The 15,578-nt window shown below is 51.0% G+C and overlaps 6 protein-coding genes and 1 non-coding gene across 7 annotated transcripts; 3 read left to right on the top strand and 4 right to left on the bottom strand.

Moving 5' to 3' along the window:
• The first annotated feature begins 1,872 nt into the window (after positions 1-1,872).
• On the top strand, positions 1,873-2,823 carry F5J12DRAFT_502688 (uncharacterized protein). Its single transcript, XM_051739748.1, has one exon. It carries the CDS (start codon positions 1,940-1,942, stop codon positions 2,555-2,557), a length of 618 nt encoding a protein of 205 aa, XP_051595041.1. The 5' UTR covers positions 1,873-1,939; the 3' UTR covers positions 2,558-2,823.
• Positions 2,824-4,809, top strand: F5J12DRAFT_502689 (Acetokinase family-domain-containing protein). The gene is made up of 6 exons (XM_051739749.1): positions 2,824-3,008; positions 3,068-3,585; positions 3,643-3,827; positions 3,912-3,952; positions 4,002-4,259; positions 4,319-4,809. The coding sequence occupies exons 2-6, from the start codon at positions 3,149-3,151 to the stop codon at positions 4,766-4,768; spliced, it is 1,371 nt and encodes a 456-aa protein (XP_051595042.1). The 5' UTR covers positions 2,824-3,008; positions 3,068-3,148; the 3' UTR covers positions 4,769-4,809.
• Positions 4,810-5,602: 793 nt separating this feature from the next.
• On the bottom strand, positions 5,603-7,936 carry F5J12DRAFT_727871 (P-loop containing nucleoside triphosphate hydrolase protein; the record flags this gene model as incomplete). The annotated part of the gene is made up of 4 exons (XM_051741832.1): positions 5,603-5,911; positions 6,972-7,569; positions 7,629-7,822; positions 7,880-7,936. The coding sequence occupies 4 exons, from the start codon at positions 7,934-7,936 to the stop codon at positions 5,603-5,605; spliced, it is 1,158 nt and encodes a 385-aa protein (XP_051595043.1).
• A 1,724-nt stretch (positions 7,937-9,660) lies between these two features.
• Positions 9,661-11,032, bottom strand: F5J12DRAFT_863978 (uncharacterized protein). The gene is made up of 6 exons (XM_051746983.1): positions 10,892-11,032; positions 10,781-10,819; positions 10,523-10,693; positions 10,348-10,449; positions 10,052-10,294; positions 9,661-9,978 (listed from the first exon to the last, which is right to left on the bottom strand). Exons 3-6 carry the CDS (start codon positions 10,611-10,613, stop codon positions 9,794-9,796), a joined length of 621 nt encoding a protein of 206 aa, XP_051595044.1. The 5' UTR covers positions 10,614-10,693; positions 10,781-10,819; positions 10,892-11,032; the 3' UTR covers positions 9,661-9,793.
• F5J12DRAFT_863979 (P-loop containing nucleoside triphosphate hydrolase protein) lies at positions 10,955-12,801 on the bottom strand. The gene is made up of 4 exons (XM_051746984.1): positions 12,599-12,801; positions 12,513-12,546; positions 12,261-12,457; positions 10,955-12,205 (listed from the first exon to the last, which is right to left on the bottom strand). The coding sequence occupies exons 1-4, from the start codon at positions 12,673-12,675 to the stop codon at positions 11,122-11,124; spliced, it is 1,392 nt and encodes a 463-aa protein (XP_051595045.1). The 5' UTR covers positions 12,676-12,801; the 3' UTR covers positions 10,955-11,121.
• Positions 12,802-13,299: 498 nt separating this feature from the next.
• On the top strand, positions 13,300-13,382 carry F5J12DRAFT_t195. Its single transcript has one exon. It is a non-coding gene; the product is annotated as a tRNA-Ala (tRNA).
• A 78-nt stretch (positions 13,383-13,460) lies between these two features.
• Positions 13,461-15,565, bottom strand: F5J12DRAFT_502891 (P-loop containing nucleoside triphosphate hydrolase protein). Its single transcript, XM_051739751.1, has 4 exons — positions 15,150-15,565; positions 15,059-15,092; positions 14,799-14,992; positions 13,461-14,751 (listed from the first exon to the last, which is right to left on the bottom strand). Exons 2-4 carry the CDS (start codon positions 15,086-15,088, stop codon positions 13,611-13,613), a joined length of 1,365 nt encoding a protein of 454 aa, XP_051595046.1. The 5' UTR covers positions 15,089-15,092; positions 15,150-15,565; the 3' UTR covers positions 13,461-13,610.
• Between the last annotated feature and the right edge of the window lie 13 nt (positions 15,566-15,578).

Here is a 15,578-nt window from a genome sequence, read left to right on the forward strand (position 1 = left end):
CTCCGCGTACGTTCCACTACAGCAGGCCTGATTCAACAGACAATGTAAGGGTAGCTACGGCTATCTGTAGTGGAATCATCCCACAACATACTTAGTACGTCACGCAGAACGTCGTACATGGAATGTGGTAGGTGTCTTGTCGGTCCCTGGTCAAATTTCGACTATTACATTCCTAGTATTCCGCATCGCAATGGTGGAAGCCGGCCTTTGACTTTTGGTCGCTGTTCGTGGAGTCTTTCTGTGGAGACTCAGTTTCCACTACCACTATCACTATCACCTACATGTGCACTAACGTTCATTAATGCAGGGCCTGAACTCCGCCTGGTAATCCATATGTATCCAACATTGTTGGCAAGTTCTGATTTGCATCGTTGCGGCATTACTCCAACTGCTTTTGCTCAATCACAACTCGACTTCTCAAGTCCTAACACATATTCCTACGGGGAACGGGCCGAGGGGTATCTCTCGTATGGCTCTCGCTAATTGGGGGAACAGTCGACAATTTCTCTTCAAGGTCGGCTGACCCGAAAGGCGCGTACCTCTCTATATACTGAAGATACGATATACAGGCAAATTGGGTACGTGAGTGACTCCAGTGCTCGTTGCGCCACTCCGAGAAGCGAGGGGCCAAAGAAGCACCGCTCTGCGTGTGTGCGGAAGCACCTCTGCGTATGTACGGTTGGCCAGTAGGGAAGGAAGCCGACACGCTGCAACAAGTATGGGCAGTGTCTTGGCCAAACCTTAGTACTCCAGAGTTGAACATGCGCTTTATCGTCTACGTATGGGAGGCTGAACCGGCTCATTACCCTCCGTGCAATGTTCTTGGACTCCAGAAACGAGAAACTTGACTTCTCGGACTTGTTGCAGGAACCCCGTGTACTAAACGGAAATAACTTTTTCGTGCAATGTTCACTCAGCATTCGATTCCCTTTCTCCACTATGACATGCGTGGGCACGTGCACCAGATTGCACGATGGCTTCTCCCCCTGCTGCGTTTTTGTTATCAACTCTTCAGAGTTGAATGGCGTCATACTAGCAGCCACGCTTTGACGTGTGACGCAAGCAAAGCAAAGATAGTACTAGCCGCACTACCCTTGTGTTTGGATTACATCTCCTACATTCGTGTTGGGGTTAATTGTGACGGTGAGTTGAGATAATACTGTCAGTCTTGATGCATGACAACAACTCCGCAGAATGATGGGAACAAACACACCTGTCGTGCATGCCGTCTAGAGTCACAAGAGGTTCCTTATTGACAGCATCCTTCTATTCAATAGCCACGTAAAGGACTACCACGAAATGCATTGAATCGCCTAGTCGCAAGGTACAGATACTTAATACGAGGGTGACAATGTCTCTTCCTATTTTTATTTCTTACGATTTCCATGGGACCGCAGACGGCATTGTGCATGCCGGACAGATAGAAGTGATATTTTAAGATAAGATAAGGGATTGGGGTCCTGATGCTGATTGAACATCCCACACTAGGCGTACGTACTACAGCTGCCGCCTTCGTCTACAAAGCATTACTGCTGTTCTTTTTTCTGGGGTAAGTTGCGTCCAGGCACGTTGTTATTATGCAGGGATGAGACACTGAGTAAAATTTTGGAATGAGTATAGAGTTTGATGTGCGGATGGTGCCGACCTGCAAGTGCAGTATCTGATAGTGGCTGAAGCTGAAGCGCTGTACATGCGAATCCTGTGCCCAGGACCTTTTGTCTTCGTTTACTGCGGAGACTCTGTAATACCCCTGAGAGAACTGTGGAGCCGTACTGCGATACACCTGTTCGGAGAGTCCAGATCTTTGGGGTGGAACTGAAACGGGAATTAACGTATTACGGTTACGGGTTACGACATGGTTCCCACGGGTAATTTATCCCCGCACTCAGAAACTTAAATAGACAGACCCGCAATCGACCCATTCTGCCAGCGGACAATCATGGTCATGTCTTCCATCGCTGCAGCCAGAGCTTTTAGGGTGACCTGCCACCGTCAGCCATCCTCCCTGCGCGCATTCCATTCGCCCTTCGTTGCACTCAAAGCAACCGAGAGCCCCCTGACATCTGCTCCAGCTCCATCTGCGACGCTCTCACCAATAAGCGCGCCCTTATCGTCGTACGAGAAACAGGAAGATCATTACACCTCTGAACCACACATTTCTTCTTCCGGAACGCGTATGTATGTCGTATCCGAGCCCGACCCTTTAAACACTGCATACGAGGTTCCCTATGGTGCTTACCCCACTACTGCGCCCTACGCCAACTACCCGCTCGCGGATGGACCCCCGAATCCAGAGGGTAAACACAGCTCTACGAGTTCGACCCTTCCCCACCCTCATACTACAAGCGCCCATGCCGTTCCGCAGAACAAATCTGGCATCGGCGAGAGTGCTGCCTTGAGAAATGCAGAGGCACCAGGTGAAATGGGTAGGAGGGGTGGCAGCTACGGTGGGTTGGGATTGATGGACGAGAAGACGACCACCAGGAGGACTCGTGGCATCGAATTTGGAGAAAAAAAGAACGAACAGTCGTTTCGTACCTTGAAGGAAAACAAATGACGTAAAGACATTACTCTCTTCCTTCGGTTCGGTGCTTTGTTCTGCTCGTTCTCCGTTTTTGCCTTCATCATGTTCTGACTTGCTTTCTTCGCCTTCGAATATGCGTACGCATCTTCGAGTAATTAAGTGCTTTCTGTGTTCATATCGTCCCGTATTGCTTGGATTTCCTGTATTATGTTTGCCCTTCCACAGCTGTCTCGTAGGCCTTTCTAATAGGCCTACGTTGACCTGACACTGGTCGCCTCCTTTGATGCCTTGGTATTTACCACGACTTGACCCTCATGAAAAGCAGGACCGTTGTTACGCTCACAAGATGGAAGGCTCAAAACGTTGGTATTTCTGTAGTGAGGATTTTGTAGACATTCTAGACTATATCAATCCCGCCCAATTGTCTAGATTTGCCTGGATCGACTGACTTGGCTGAGAAGCAGAGCCAGTGAAACCGATATAGGTACGGAGGTTTTACTTGTTGGTCGAGACTCGACAGGGGCGACTAATTTGTGGTAACAGGCTGCGCCATAGCTGGTTCGGGATATCATCGTGCTACAAATTGACCACTTGGCATCGCCCAGCAGGGTCAACAGCGAAGTCATGTCTCTCATCCTGGCGGTCAACGCCGGCTCTTCTTCCCTCAAAATATCTCTTTTCCAACGGCAGGTGAACGACCCGCCGCGCCTTGTTCTGACGTCATCGACATCATCAATCTCGTCGCCTCCAGCCAAGTTCACCTTCAAAATTGTGGACGTTCCAGGGTCGGAGTTGACGAACTCTGGCCACAAGGAATCTGCGGAGGCGGACCTCCGAGACCACGAATCCGCATTTGGGCACTTCATAGATAAACTCGCTCGGTACGCCGAGGATCTCAAGCAAGCCACGCAAGCAGTGGGCAAGGACAGAGTCAATCTCGAGCTTGGGCAGATCCGTAATGTATGTCACCGTGTCGTCCATGGGGGCAACTACGTCGAGCCAGTCGTCATCACGGAACAAACTTACCACCATATCGAACGCTTGTCGGATCTTGCACCGCTGTAAGCAGTGACTTTAGTCTTGCGAGTTTACGCAGCTTAATTAGGACCTGCGTGTAGACATAACGGTGCAGCTCTCCGGGTGATCCATGCAGCCATTACGGTCCTCCCGAACTCACGATCGATCGCCTTCTTCGATACAGCGTTCCACAAGCATCTACCTCCCCATGTAGCTGCGTATGCGATCGATCAGAATGTTGCAAGGAAGCGGGGTTTGAGAAAGTATGGGTTCCATGGGCTGAGCTGTAAGCGTTTTTTTTAGTTTGGCCACAGCTCGACCTGTGGAATCATTGTGTGGGGATTGTCATGTTGACTGGACTCGAAAACAGATGCATTTATCACGCGATCTGTCGCTCAGTATCTCGGAGAGGTGCGTTGGTCGACTCTTTGCAGTCACAATTTCTAACTGGTGTGTACAGGATCCTACCAAGCTCAACATTATCGCACTGCATATCGGATCCGGGGCGTCCGCGTGTGCAATTCGTGGTGGCAAATCGACTGATACGTCGATGGGGCTCACGCCACTGAGCGGTCTCCCTGGCGCGACGCGTGCAGGAGATATCGACCCTAGTTTGATATTCCACTACACAAGTCAGTCACCGCTAGATGTGAAAGAGAACGGTGGAGAAATCTTGAGTCATAAGGAGGGCGTAGCAACGGAGGTCCATATCAGTGACGTGAGTAGTTGCTTTCTGTCCAAGAAAATAGGTCAAAAGCTGACGCACACACTGGGCAGGCGGAGAGGATTTTGAACACGCAGATGGGATGGAAAGCTTTGGCAGGTACGACCGATTTCGGGGAGATCGTTCGTAAAGCGTTCCCTCGGTCAGCTCTCGAGAAATCAGACGACGACAAGTACAAGCTCGCGTTCAACCTCCTTCTAGATCGCATCCTGCACTTTGTCGGCGCGTACTATCTTGCGCTGCGTGGCGATATCCACGCGCTCGTCTTTGCTGGGGGCGTTGGCGAACATAGTGTCGAGTTGAGAAGCAAGGTGGGCGAGGCTGTGAGATGTCTGGGCTTTGTTGCCTTGGACGAAGGGGCAAATAGAGGGGCGGACAGCAGGGAGGGTGTCGTTGTGGATATCGGAAATGGTGGTCAGGCTGGAAAGAAGGTCCTAGTGTGTCGGACGGACGAACAGGGGGAGATGGCAAGAGAATGTTCGATCATCGAGGGGTTTTGGTGAGAAGATAGTTTTTTTGTACTTGAAGTATGTGCTGCGAGCGGTGTATGATAGTTTTACATATATATCCCATGTTGTCGAATATTAATGGTTGAGCGAGCATGTTTTTTTGTACCTGAAGTATGTTCTGCGAGCAGTGTATGATGGTCTCAAATATCCCGAGTTGTCGAATTCAGATCTCTTGCCGGAGCCTGGACGTTGTCCTAATTGGTCTGCTATGTCAAATGATCCTCTCCCTTCCCTCCGGCCTCAGGACTACCAGCTTTAGTGTCCTACAGCGCAAACGTAATAGAAAAGAAATGGGTCGCTTGTTGTATCGGCTTTGAATCGCAAGGTCGAAGATTGCGAGGACCTGGATCTTCATACGACCAACTACTAAACATCAACAGAAAACAGTGTAGTTATTTATCGCCCGGTGAGTGAGCTTTTTGCACCTTGCCGTACACTCTTGATACCAGTCAGGTTAAATCCCGTTCCTATCTGGGTAGGTGCAATGACACCTAACTTGTGTGATCCCACTTCTGCAACCTCCCAAACTTACGAAGCAGATGTCTGCGGCACTGCGCACGACTTCGCACAGGGAAACATTCATCTCCCCTATGATGTTGTATTTCTGGGTATGCCACGTTCTCGACAAGAGGATTCGTTCGGATAATATCTGGTACAAAACACTCCATGTGTTAGCACCATCCCGCGGGAAACGTCGTCGATCAGATACATTATACATGGATACGAATATATATTGGTAAGCCAACGTCAAAAAATCCTTTACATTATAACAGGAGACAACCTGAAAATCATGCTATATGCAGGATACAAAGGTAGGCGGCGGTCACCCTATCTCCCGCCAAGCCAGGCCATCGCCGCTCTCCAGACTACGAAAGGTATCGGGAGTGAGAAGCTTTGCGAAGGCGAAGGCTCCTTGTTTCTCAGAGCCGTTCTTGCACTCTCCGCCTCCCTTCTTGCCTCCGCCAACTCGGCTTGTAGCTCAGCGTTTCTCTTGCGTTCGGCAGCTTCCCGTTCAGCGATATCTGCTGCCAGTTGTTTGCGTAGTGCTTCCGCTTCTGCGATTTGGCTTTGCAGGCGAGTAAACTGTTCCTCAGCTTCCCTCTTGCGCTGCTCTTCGACCAACCGTATTGCCTTCTCCTGGGCTTCAACCTCCCGAGCACGAGCTTCCTCCTTTTCGCGTCTGGCTGCCGCCGCTTCGCGCTCCTGCTGTAACAGCTTTTCTTCCATACTCCGACGCACTCTCTGCACCTCTTCCTCATACTGCTTTCTCTGGGCTTCCTCGCGCTCCAGAGCGATCCTACGCTCTTCCGCAATTCGGGCTTGCGCCTCCTCTACAGCTCGCGTAGCTGCGGCACTTTCGCTCGCCAGACGAGCTTGTTCAGCCTTGAGAAGAACCTCATCTTGGGCCTTCCGCTGTCGGTGGAGCTCTTCTTCGAGTTTCAGTCTTCCGCGTTTCTTCCTCGCGCAATTTCGCCAACTGATCCTCTTGTTCTCGAATGTGAGCTTCCTCTGCTTGCTTGCGTGCGGCATTCTCTTTCTCTATCTTTGCTTGCTCTTCTTGCAATGCGCGCGTTGCCCGTTCCACCTCCTCGGTCACCCGTCGCTTATGCTCCTCTTTCTCCCGTTCGGCTGCTAGTCGTTGCTGTTCCCTCAGCTGGTCGAGAGCATCCTCTTGGGTTTTCTTGGCAGCAGCGGCCTCGCGATCCTTGCGAGACTGCTCTTCTGCGATCCGCTTCATTTCCTCCTGGGCTTTGGCGATCTCCTCCTGCAGCTGAGCCTTATCTTCCTCCTCCTTCTGCCGCCTAACCCTCTCTTCCTCTGCTCGGATCTTGGTCTGCTTCTCGAGTTCCGCCGCAAGCGCGGCTGCTCTCTCTTGCTCGGCCTTGATCTTCTGCATTTGCTCAGCTTCAAGCCTTCTCTTCTCTTTTTCTGCATTCGCCATCTCCTCCTGAAGCTTGAGGACGTGTTCGCGATGCTGGGTCTCAGCGCGCTCTCTGGCCAGGCGCTCCTCTTCTAGCAAACGAGCCTTGCGCTCGTCCTCCTCTTTGTGGGCCTCGATTATTTCAGTCTGGCGTCGAACATGCTCCCGTCGTGTAACCTCTATCTGTTCATGGGCCTTCTCGATTTTCCCCTGCAGACCCTGCATACGCTCGATGTGGGCAGAGTTCTCTTTTTCCATCTCAGCAATCTTGGCCACAAGTCTCGCTTTCTCGGCATTGAAGGCCTCTGCCATACGCTCGGCATCATGCTTGACGCGCTCGATCTCCTCTCTCTTCTTGTCTACTTCTTCCTGGAGCTCTTGGCGAGTCTCCTCGTCCTTGGAACGCATGGCAGCCTCCATCTCCGAACGTAGTTTCTTCAGCTCCTCGTCATGCCGGTTTGCTTGGTCTTTGAGGGCACGAGCGAGCTCAGCGCCGGCAGCAGTGTGCGCAAGATCCCTGCGTTCATTGACGAGTTCATGTTGAATCGCGAGCGTGGCCGCTTGGCTATTGACCAAGTATCGGAGGATGGTATGAGCGGAGGCCTGAGTGCCGTGGTGACGCATCATGCGAGCGCCCTTTTCCAGCACGGGCTTGAAGAACTTGTCATTGGTGGTGAGCTCTTTCTCCCTGGCCTCACCGAGTTTCTGGTCAACGTTTCCCCACATATTGGTGACGATAATGACATTCTTAAGCGTGTTGTCTCCGCAGAGCTCGCGGAAGATACGGAAGTTCCGTTTGGATGTTCCACCCATACGAAAGTCGGAGATGCGGTGCATGTAGATCACGCCCGCGAGCTTAGCCCCATGCTCGTACCTGCGATGTCATCGTGTTAGCAGACTATCCTTGCATCATGGTCGCGACACGGTACTCACGTGTTGGAGAGATACGCGGCGATGGATGACAATATGTCCGTGTCGCTTCGAGTGGTATCGTCGAAGCCAGGTGTATCAATCAGCGTGACTATTTTCCCGTTCAGGAGGAACGGTTTCGACGTCCTCACGTCTACCGTGCAACTTTCGAGTCCCTTTCCTACAGGGAGATCCGACCCGCTGGCACAATTGATGAACTAGGTATGATATGGGTCAGCGTCTACTGGTAAATAATTGTTTCCAGGGGTACTTACTGTCGATTTCCCACTTCCAGTAGCGCCCATAACGCTGCGTGGGGTTCTGTCAGACATGAGGTAGTCGACGGCGCCAATATACGCACGCGATCCTAATTTCTTTCCCCCGAAATGACATGTTGACAGAACTTGTGTATGACGTTGGTGTCAGTCGTAGTGGATGACGGTTAGACAGGTCGTTTGCAGCCTGAGAGAGAAACAGAGAGATCTTGCAAGTGGTTCGCTGGAGAGTGCGCAGGTCACCGCTGGGTTGTTTATATCTCCTCTCTTCTCCCTCGCTGTTTGCACATTTCACCCTTGCGCAAGGCTTGGGCTAGGTCTTGAATCACCGTCGCGCCTGGCGATGGGCAACCCTCCCACGTTTCCCAGTGGCACCACCACGCTACTGGGAAACACCGTCTCAACGTGTCCTGATCGGACTATACCCCCATAACAGTGCCTCCTCCAGCTGAGGAGGGAAGTCGGAGCAGTTTCTTACGAGGGAAGCCCAGCATTTTACGTTTGACTTGAACTTGTGGTCGCTTAATATCATGCAGTATTTCTTACCTTTCAATTCCATTGTGTCATCCTGCCGTAGTTGGATTGACGAACCTGCAATGGGGAAGCCGAACCGTTACCAGGAGGTGTTCCATTTCGCGCCCTTAAAGCACTGTGTTAGATGGAGCTACTGACACCGCTGTCCCCTCGTATTGAGACATTAAATCGCAGTCTGTGGCTGTACGCCGCTCGGAAAACACGCCCTTTACCATCGTCCAATTCACAGGAGGATGCTTACTAATGTTCATGGGTACTCTATGCAGCCCCCTTTTCCAAGTGTTGAATGCTGCAGCTTCAACAAGTGGAAGGCACAGCACGTAGTTCGCCGCGCCTACATAGCAATGAACAAGACGATTACTAACACACTTGTCCGACGGTTGGGCTTGCAGGGCCCTAGTCACGACGAACGCGACTGTCATACTGAGGATAACAGCCAGTCCATAGTAATTCATTCTCCTTTTGCCCACCCCTTTCCCTTCCGGTTCATTTCCCCATCCTTCGCCTGCCCATTAGTGGAGGTTTTGGTTGCCTCAGGGTCGGTCTGGTGCTGACCGTCAGCCTTTTTCTCTAACATTATGCTGGACATCTTGTCTTGGAGAGCGTGTAGGCGATCATTCATCTCGGTTTGGACAGCCTGTAATTCCTCGTGATTTTTCATGCGGGTTAGCACATTCACAAGGCGTTCCTCTGCTAGTATGCGGGCCTGACGCTCTTCTTGCTCCTTCTGCCGAGCAGTCTCGGTCTGAGACTTCATCACTTGAAGGAGGGCCTGGCTGACTTGACTTTGCATGTCCTGCAATCGCTCCACATGTTGGCGGTTGGTTGCTTCCATTTCTGCGATTCTCGACTCGAGCCGTGCTTTCTCAGAGACGAACTTCTCCGTCATACGCTCAACATCTTGCTTGATACGCGCGAGCTCTTCCCGCTTCTTTGCGAGCTCTTCCTGCACTTCTTGTCCGTGTCTCGTCCTTAGCCTTCATCTCTGCTTCCATTTCTGCCCGTAGACTTCGGAGTTTTTCATCATGACTCTGAGCCTTGTTCTCTCAACGCACTCCCTGGTCCCTCGCCGGCAGCAGTATAAGCAAACTTCTCATGCTCATCCGTGATGGAGATTGAATCATTGTCGAGTAGATGGGAGATAATATTGAGGGCCGATGCCCGCGTTCCATCGTGGCGAAATATTCGGGCACTCCTGTCATGTGGGGCCTTGAAGTATTCCCTCCCCTTCCCGAATTCGAAGATGGGAGAAGTATTAGGTTGTTGAGTGCTAGCTGTACCAAAAGTTCCGGTCGGCTGGGTGGTGGGTGCCCCGAAGCCGAAAGGTAATTTGCCAGATGCACCTGTTCGGCCTTGCTGATAGTCTTGAACGCGCAACTCCTACAATGTGACATTAGACACTCCAGAACGAACATAATGAACCAGGGTAAGATGCACCTCTATCGATGTACTCCGGTAAGTTTGCATTGCAGAAATAGTTTGGTACTGGAGAGGAACACTGCTTGCAGGATCTTTCTCGCTGTAGACACTGAACGGCGGTGAAGCAGTGCCAGTGGTGATTGGTGCTGCTGTACCAGGGTAACACCAAGGGTGAGTTTGACATATATGTAATGCTAGATTACTGGTGGTTAGACTTACCTAAATTTCTTCCCCAGAGAGACGTTGCAGGGTTGTTTCCACCATCGGGCTTTCCACCGCTGCCGAATGTGCCACCAGTGTTGGTAGTCGATCCGAGAAGACCGTTTCCTGTGAAACCGAAGGCACTTGTACCTTCACCGAATGTAGTAGTACATCCACCAAACGCGCCAAAGCCCGTTGCAGGCTTGGGGACACCAAAAGTAGAGGTCGTCGTCTCTGGTTTCGTGTTTTGAGCAAATAGACCTGTAAAGAGATGGTCAGCACGGGAAGAGAGAAACAAAGATCATGAAACCCACCAAAAGTAGACGTACTGGTGCTAGGAGCCCCTAGGTTTCCGAACATTGGATTTGCTGACTGCGGTTGCTGGGGCTGGCCAAAGGTGCTAGTTGAGCCGAAAGCTGCTTCAGATGGATTCACAGGTCAAATGGGAACCATACTCGTGTAAGATACTAAGTGATGACTTGTGCTTACCTCCGAACCCGAAGGCATTTGATTTTGGCTGGCTACCTTGCTGCTGTGGTTGTTGCTTGTTCTTCCTTGCGTCCCCGTTCTTACCAGACATTTCCAACGCAAGATCCTCCTCGTTGCAGGGACGAAACAACCGATGGTGACCAACTTGCGCTTACACGTTTGTGGGTGGCGCTTCGTACAAAGCCATTAGGAAACACCATTCAGAGTTCAGACGATTCGGAGGCAATGGTCGCTTCACATAAGTGCAACACTTCTCACCTCTGAGTCGGATTCCGTTGTATCCTGTCGTACAGCAGCCTGCAATGGAGAAGCCGAGAGGTTATAAGGTGGCGTTCGACCATCTTTTCATCCTTGATGCGGTGCACTCACTGTATTGCATAGATCTACTGACACCGATATCGCAGCGGCGAGAAACAAACTATGTATCAAACATCGCCCAAAGATAGAAATTGACACTACGCAAACGTAGATTTATTTATGTAATTTGAAGTTTTCTCAGTAACGGGCAGCCAAAGCTTCAAGTCTTTCCGTCGAAGTATACTTAGGTAACGGCTACATTCATAGTCTACGGAACGATGAACAAAGATGATCGATGATCGCTAACACATTTTTGGGATGGCTGGGTTCGTTGGGCCCTTAGTCCACTTAGTTATGACGAATCCGACTATCATGTTGACGAGGTGAGCCAGTCTAGCTATTCTTTCTTCATCCCTCTCCCTCTGGTCGGTGTCCCGGCCCCTTGTCTGCCTGCTAGCACAAGTCTCGGTTGCTTCTGGATCGGCCTGGCATTGTTCGTCACCCTTCCTCCCCAATTTCATCCTGGAAATCTCGTCCTGGAGAGCGCACAGACGCTTATTCATCTCGGTTTGGATAGTCTGGAGTTCCTCGCGATGTTTCATGTTGGCTAGCATATTCGCAAGGCGCTCCTCTGCTAGTATGCGAGCCTGACGCTCTTCTGCTTCCTTTGGCTGAACAGCCTCCGCCTGAAATTTCGTCATTTGCAGGAGAGCCTGGCTGACTAGGTTTTGCATGTCCTGCAATCGTTCAACGTGTTGGCGATTGACCGCTTCTGTTTCCGCGATTCTTGACTCGAGCCTGGTTTTATCAGAGGCGAACCTCTCTGTCATACTCTCCACATCTCGCTTGATACGGGCGAGCTCTTCCCGCTTCTTTTCGAGCTCTTCCTGCACTTCCCGTCGTGTCTCCTCATCCCTAGCCTTCATTGCTGCTTCCAATTCTGCGCGCAGAATCCGGAGTTCTTCATCATGATTCTGAGCTTGCTCCCTCAGTGCACTCGTTAGTTCCTTCCCTGCAGCAGTATTGGCGAGCTGCTTGTGCTCATCTACGATTTCTTGTTGTATGGTGAGGGCAGTTGCATCGTTGTCAAGGAGATGTCGAAGGATATTGAGGGCCGATGCCCGCGTTCCGTCGTGGCGAACCATGCGAGCGCCCCTGTCAAGCACAGGTTTGAAATACTTGGTCGAAAGCTCCTGCTCTCTCCTCTCACCGACTTCGAGTTTCTCTTTTTCCCACATGTTAGTGACGATGAGAACATGCCCGAATGTGCTTTCTCCGCAGAGTTCGCGGAAGATACGGAAGGTGCGTTGCGCTGTACCGGCCATGCGGATATCCGTAATCCGACACAAAAATATGACCCCTGTTAGTTTGATGCCTTGTTCATACCTACGTGCTCACCCTCAGTCGAGTAGTCTAACATGCATTGTGTCTTGCCACTTACGACTTGGACAAATAGGCTGCAATAGAGGACAAGACTCCTGCGTCGCCACGTCGAGTGTCGTCGAACCCTGGCGTGTCAATTACCGTGACTATCTTCCCATCCACTGGGAATGGCTTCGACGTGCATACTTCGGTCGTGCAACTTGAAAGGCTACGACCAACCAAAAAGTCAGACGACCCGCTGGCGCAGTTAGCGAACTTTGAATTCAGTATTCCGGTCAGTCCATGACTCCACAGGCTGCAGAATATGCACCTCCGATTTGCCAGCCCCGGTAGATCCCATGATACTAGGGTAGCAAAATCAGCTAGGCGGAATGGAGGAACTGGCAATCAACGCACATGACTCTAGACTCTCTGCCCTGGGAAGCCATGTCAGCGAACGACCAAGGCTGACTTAAGTTGTTGAGTAGAGTCATGGTTACTTGTCAGAATGTCTCGAGGCTTCTGGTGCGTGTTTATACATGTCCGCCCACGCATAACCTGCATGTTCACAGCTTCATGCGCCTGGATCTTGGTTACGGGGACGCCCACAGGTAGTCGCATTGTACAACCCTATGAATGTGGCTATTTTTGTATCGACCTCAAGTGCTCTGATCGCGTTTTCCCAGTGATCTCCGATTCAAGTATACCATGCTGTGTCCGTCCCAATTCGCCACCGCTCTGGAGTGTTCCAGGTACAGCAAACACAGCATACGGAATTGCGGGGTACACCTGATCCTTTGGGAGATTCTATTCATTTCTGCATTGCCCGTTGCACTCACTGAATGAAGTGTGGTGTGGAAGCTAGGTACCATTCCTGGTGCCTAATTGTTCTAGTGAGCGATTTTGGCACCTCTTTACTCTTGACCACATGCAATTTCAATTTCTGGGACCGGCTGTTTAGGTGCCACGGTCAAAAAGGAGTGCACGAATACCTTTGGAGAATACCTGATCTGCTTCCCTCAGTGTACAGATCTAGCAAACATCCTTGGTACCGAGCAACGCCGACTAGCTTGAGGTGACCACAGGCTGATAAGGACTATTGATCCGATAACGTGCATGGGTAGTTAGCGCAGTGGTAGCGCGTATGCTTTGCATTCGCAGCATTTGTATAAGGTCCAGGGTTCAATCCCCTGACTATCCATCTTTTTCTCTATTTTGCCTCATAGTTCCCTATCATTTTGCCGTCCCACCCAAGCTAGTTGAACGCCACGTTTTGGGATTTGGGAGTCGTACGTAGATTCTTTTCTTTTGACTCTGACAGAATTATTGTACAACTGCGTTTAATAGCCCTCATCACGAATTGCAGCTCCCCCCCACAGGCCCATACTTTGTCAAGGTAAATGATAGAATATATTAATGATACATATAACTAACGCGAAAGGTACGTGCTAACAAATTTATGACCGGAAGTTGTTGACTCCCTAGCTGTTCGAGCTGCTTGCGCCATCAAGGATTTGAGCCGGGTCTCAATCGACCTTGGCAAGAAAGTTTTGGTCACGAAGTCTATCAAGAAGGCGACGTCTTCTGCGAAATTTTTTGTGTCTTCATCCTCTCCTCCGATGGTCGCATGCGGCTCATTTGCCGCTTCCCCGTGCACCATCTGTTCTGGAGTTCGCTTCACGTCTGTCGCCGCCCCCTTTTCCTGCACTTTGCTGATCTCTTCGCGGTACTGCGCTTCGACCTGCTGCTCCCTTGCAAGCCGCTCTTCTTCCAGAAGGCGAGCCTTGCGCTCAGCTTCCTCCCTCTGCACCGCAAGTAGCTCACTCTCGCGTCGGGCATGCTCTATTTGCATGCTCTCCACTTCTTTACGGGCGTTATCCACTTGGTCCTGCAAGTCCCGCAGATGGGCCAAATGCCGGCGGTTTTCGGCCTCCATCTCCGCTATTTTGTCCTCTAGTCGCGTTTTTTCGGCCATGAAATCCGTCGCCATTCGTCCGACATCACGTTGAATGCGCTCAATCTCCTCACGCTTCCTTTCCATCTCTTCTTGGAGCTCCTTGCGTGCTTCGTCCTTGGCATGTGTCGCAAGTTCTAGCTCTTCGCGCAATTTCCTGACTTCCTCGTCGTACCGCTCCACTTGTTCTTTCAGTAGGCGAGTCAACTCAGCCCCAGCGGCAGTGTGAGCGAGATCCTTGCGTTCCTCGACTATCTCGTGCTGGATAGCAAGGGCAGCTGCTTGATTATTGATCAAGTTACGGAGGACGGCACGGGCAGAAGCCTCAGTATTGTCATGGCGGAGCAGCCGAGCACCCTTTTCGAGGACAGGCCTAAATAGCTTATCGTTTGTTGCAAGTTCTCGTTCTCGTTCTTCCCCAATCCTGGGGTCCACGTTTCCCCACATGTTTGTGACGATCAGGACGTTGCTGAGCGTACTCTCTCCGCAGAGTTCGCGGAAAATGCGGAAGTTGCGCTTAGAAGTGCCGCTCATTCGAACGTCCGAGATACGGTGCATGTAAATGATGCCTGCGAGCTTGGTACCCTGTTCATACCTGTGTAGGGGGACGACTTTCCTTGTCAAGGGATCAAAATACCACCAGTGCCAAGCAACTTAACTCACGTGTTAGACAGGTAAGCAGCAATAGAAGTCAGCACGTCGGTGTCATTGCGAACCGTATCATCGAATCCTGGTGTATCTATCAAGGTGACAAACCGACCGTCGAGAAGGAATGGGTTCGAGGTCCCCACGTCTGTCGTGCAACTCTCAAGACCACCCTCGACGGGGAAGTCAGACCCACTAGCGCGATTGATAAACTACACGTTTTCGCCATCAATCAATATCCGCGACTGGGGATGTATGATTCTCGGACTGGAACTCACCGTTGTTTTCCCACTTCCGGTGGCTCCCATCACCCTGTGTGACCAAGGTCAGCGGGGAGTATGGTTTCGGAAACACAATGCCGACGCACGCAATTCTAATTTCCTTATCTTTGGAAGCCATCCTGATGACCTCTTCGTAGGTATACGATAGGGGGGTTCTCTTCTGAGGACTAGCGGGCATACGAGGTCGTCGCAGATTTACCCACTGCGCGCTTATATCCATCCGTATAAAGTAACACCGTGTATCCATTCCGTGTTGCTCCAAAACTCACCTTGGCCTCGTGGCTCCCCACCTCAACGCATTTATCTGGCAGTTACGCAACCCCAGCGGCACGGCTACCACGAACTATTGCTTCATAGATCAGCGGATCTCAACGACACCACGATGTTACCTCGTTACTCTAGTCTAGATGCGTCCATAGGTTAATAGATGTCCCTTTTAGTCACTTGAAACATATATGTTTCAAGTATTGTGTCTAGTTTTAGTAGGTCCAGCCCGCGGATGAAGTGAATGGTCAAA

Source organism: Pisolithus orientalis, assembly GCF_024613125.1.
Source record: "Pisolithus orientalis strain OTSU chromosome Unknown F5J12scaffold_62, whole genome shotgun sequence".
NCBI classification, from domain to species: Eukaryota; Fungi; Basidiomycota; class Agaricomycetes; order Boletales; family Pisolithaceae; genus Pisolithus; species Pisolithus orientalis.

Bases quoted from the DNA above. Each gene is read 5' to 3' on its own strand.
- F5J12DRAFT_502688 (XM_051739748.1), top strand. From the start codon at position 1,940: ATGGTCATGTCTTCCATCGCTGCAGCCAGAGCTTTTAGGGTGACCTGC.
- F5J12DRAFT_502689 (XM_051739749.1), top strand. From the start codon at position 3,149: ATGTCTCTCATCCTGGCGGTCAACGCCGGCTCTTCTTCCCTCAAAATA. The intron at 3,586-3,642 runs GTAAGCAGTGAC...ACCTGCGTGTAG, and splicing joins TTGTCGGATCTTGCACCGCT to ACATAACGGTGCAGCTCTCC. The intron at 4,260-4,318 runs GTGAGTAGTTGC...CACACTGGGCAG, and splicing joins CGGAGGTCCATATCAGTGAC to GCGGAGAGGATTTTGAACAC.
- F5J12DRAFT_863978 (XM_051746983.1), bottom strand. From the start codon at position 10,613: ATGTCTGGTAAGAACGGGGACGCAAGGAAGAACAAGCAACAACCACAG. The intron at 10,450-10,522 runs GTAAGCACAAGT...CATCTGAAGCAG, and splicing joins AAATGCCTTCGGGTTCGGAG to CTTTCGGCTCAACTAGCACC. The intron at 9,979-10,051 runs GTAAGTCTAACC...CTGGTACAGCAG, and splicing joins TCTCTGGGGAAGAAATTTAG to CACCAATCACCACTGGCACT.
- F5J12DRAFT_863979 (XM_051746984.1), bottom strand. From the start codon at position 12,675: ATGACTCTACTCAACAACTTAAGTCAGCCTTGGTCGTTCGCTGACATG. The intron at 12,547-12,598 runs GTGCGTTGATTG...TTGCTACCCTAG, and splicing joins GGCAGAGAGTCTAGAGTCAT to TATCATGGGATCTACCGGGG. The intron at 12,458-12,512 runs GTGCATATTCTG...CTGAATTCAAAG, and splicing joins CCGGGGCTGGCAAATCGGAG to TTCGCTAACTGCGCCAGCGG.
- F5J12DRAFT_502891 (XM_051739751.1), bottom strand. From the start codon at position 15,088: ATGGGAGCCACCGGAAGTGGGAAAACAACG. The intron at 14,993-15,058 runs GTGAGTTCCAGT...GAAAACGTGTAG, and splicing joins CCGGAAGTGGGAAAACAACG to TTTATCAATCGCGCTAGTGG. The intron at 14,752-14,798 runs GTGAGTTAAGTT...TCCCTTGACAAG, and splicing joins GCTGCTTACCTGTCTAACAC to GAAAGTCGTCCCCCTACACA.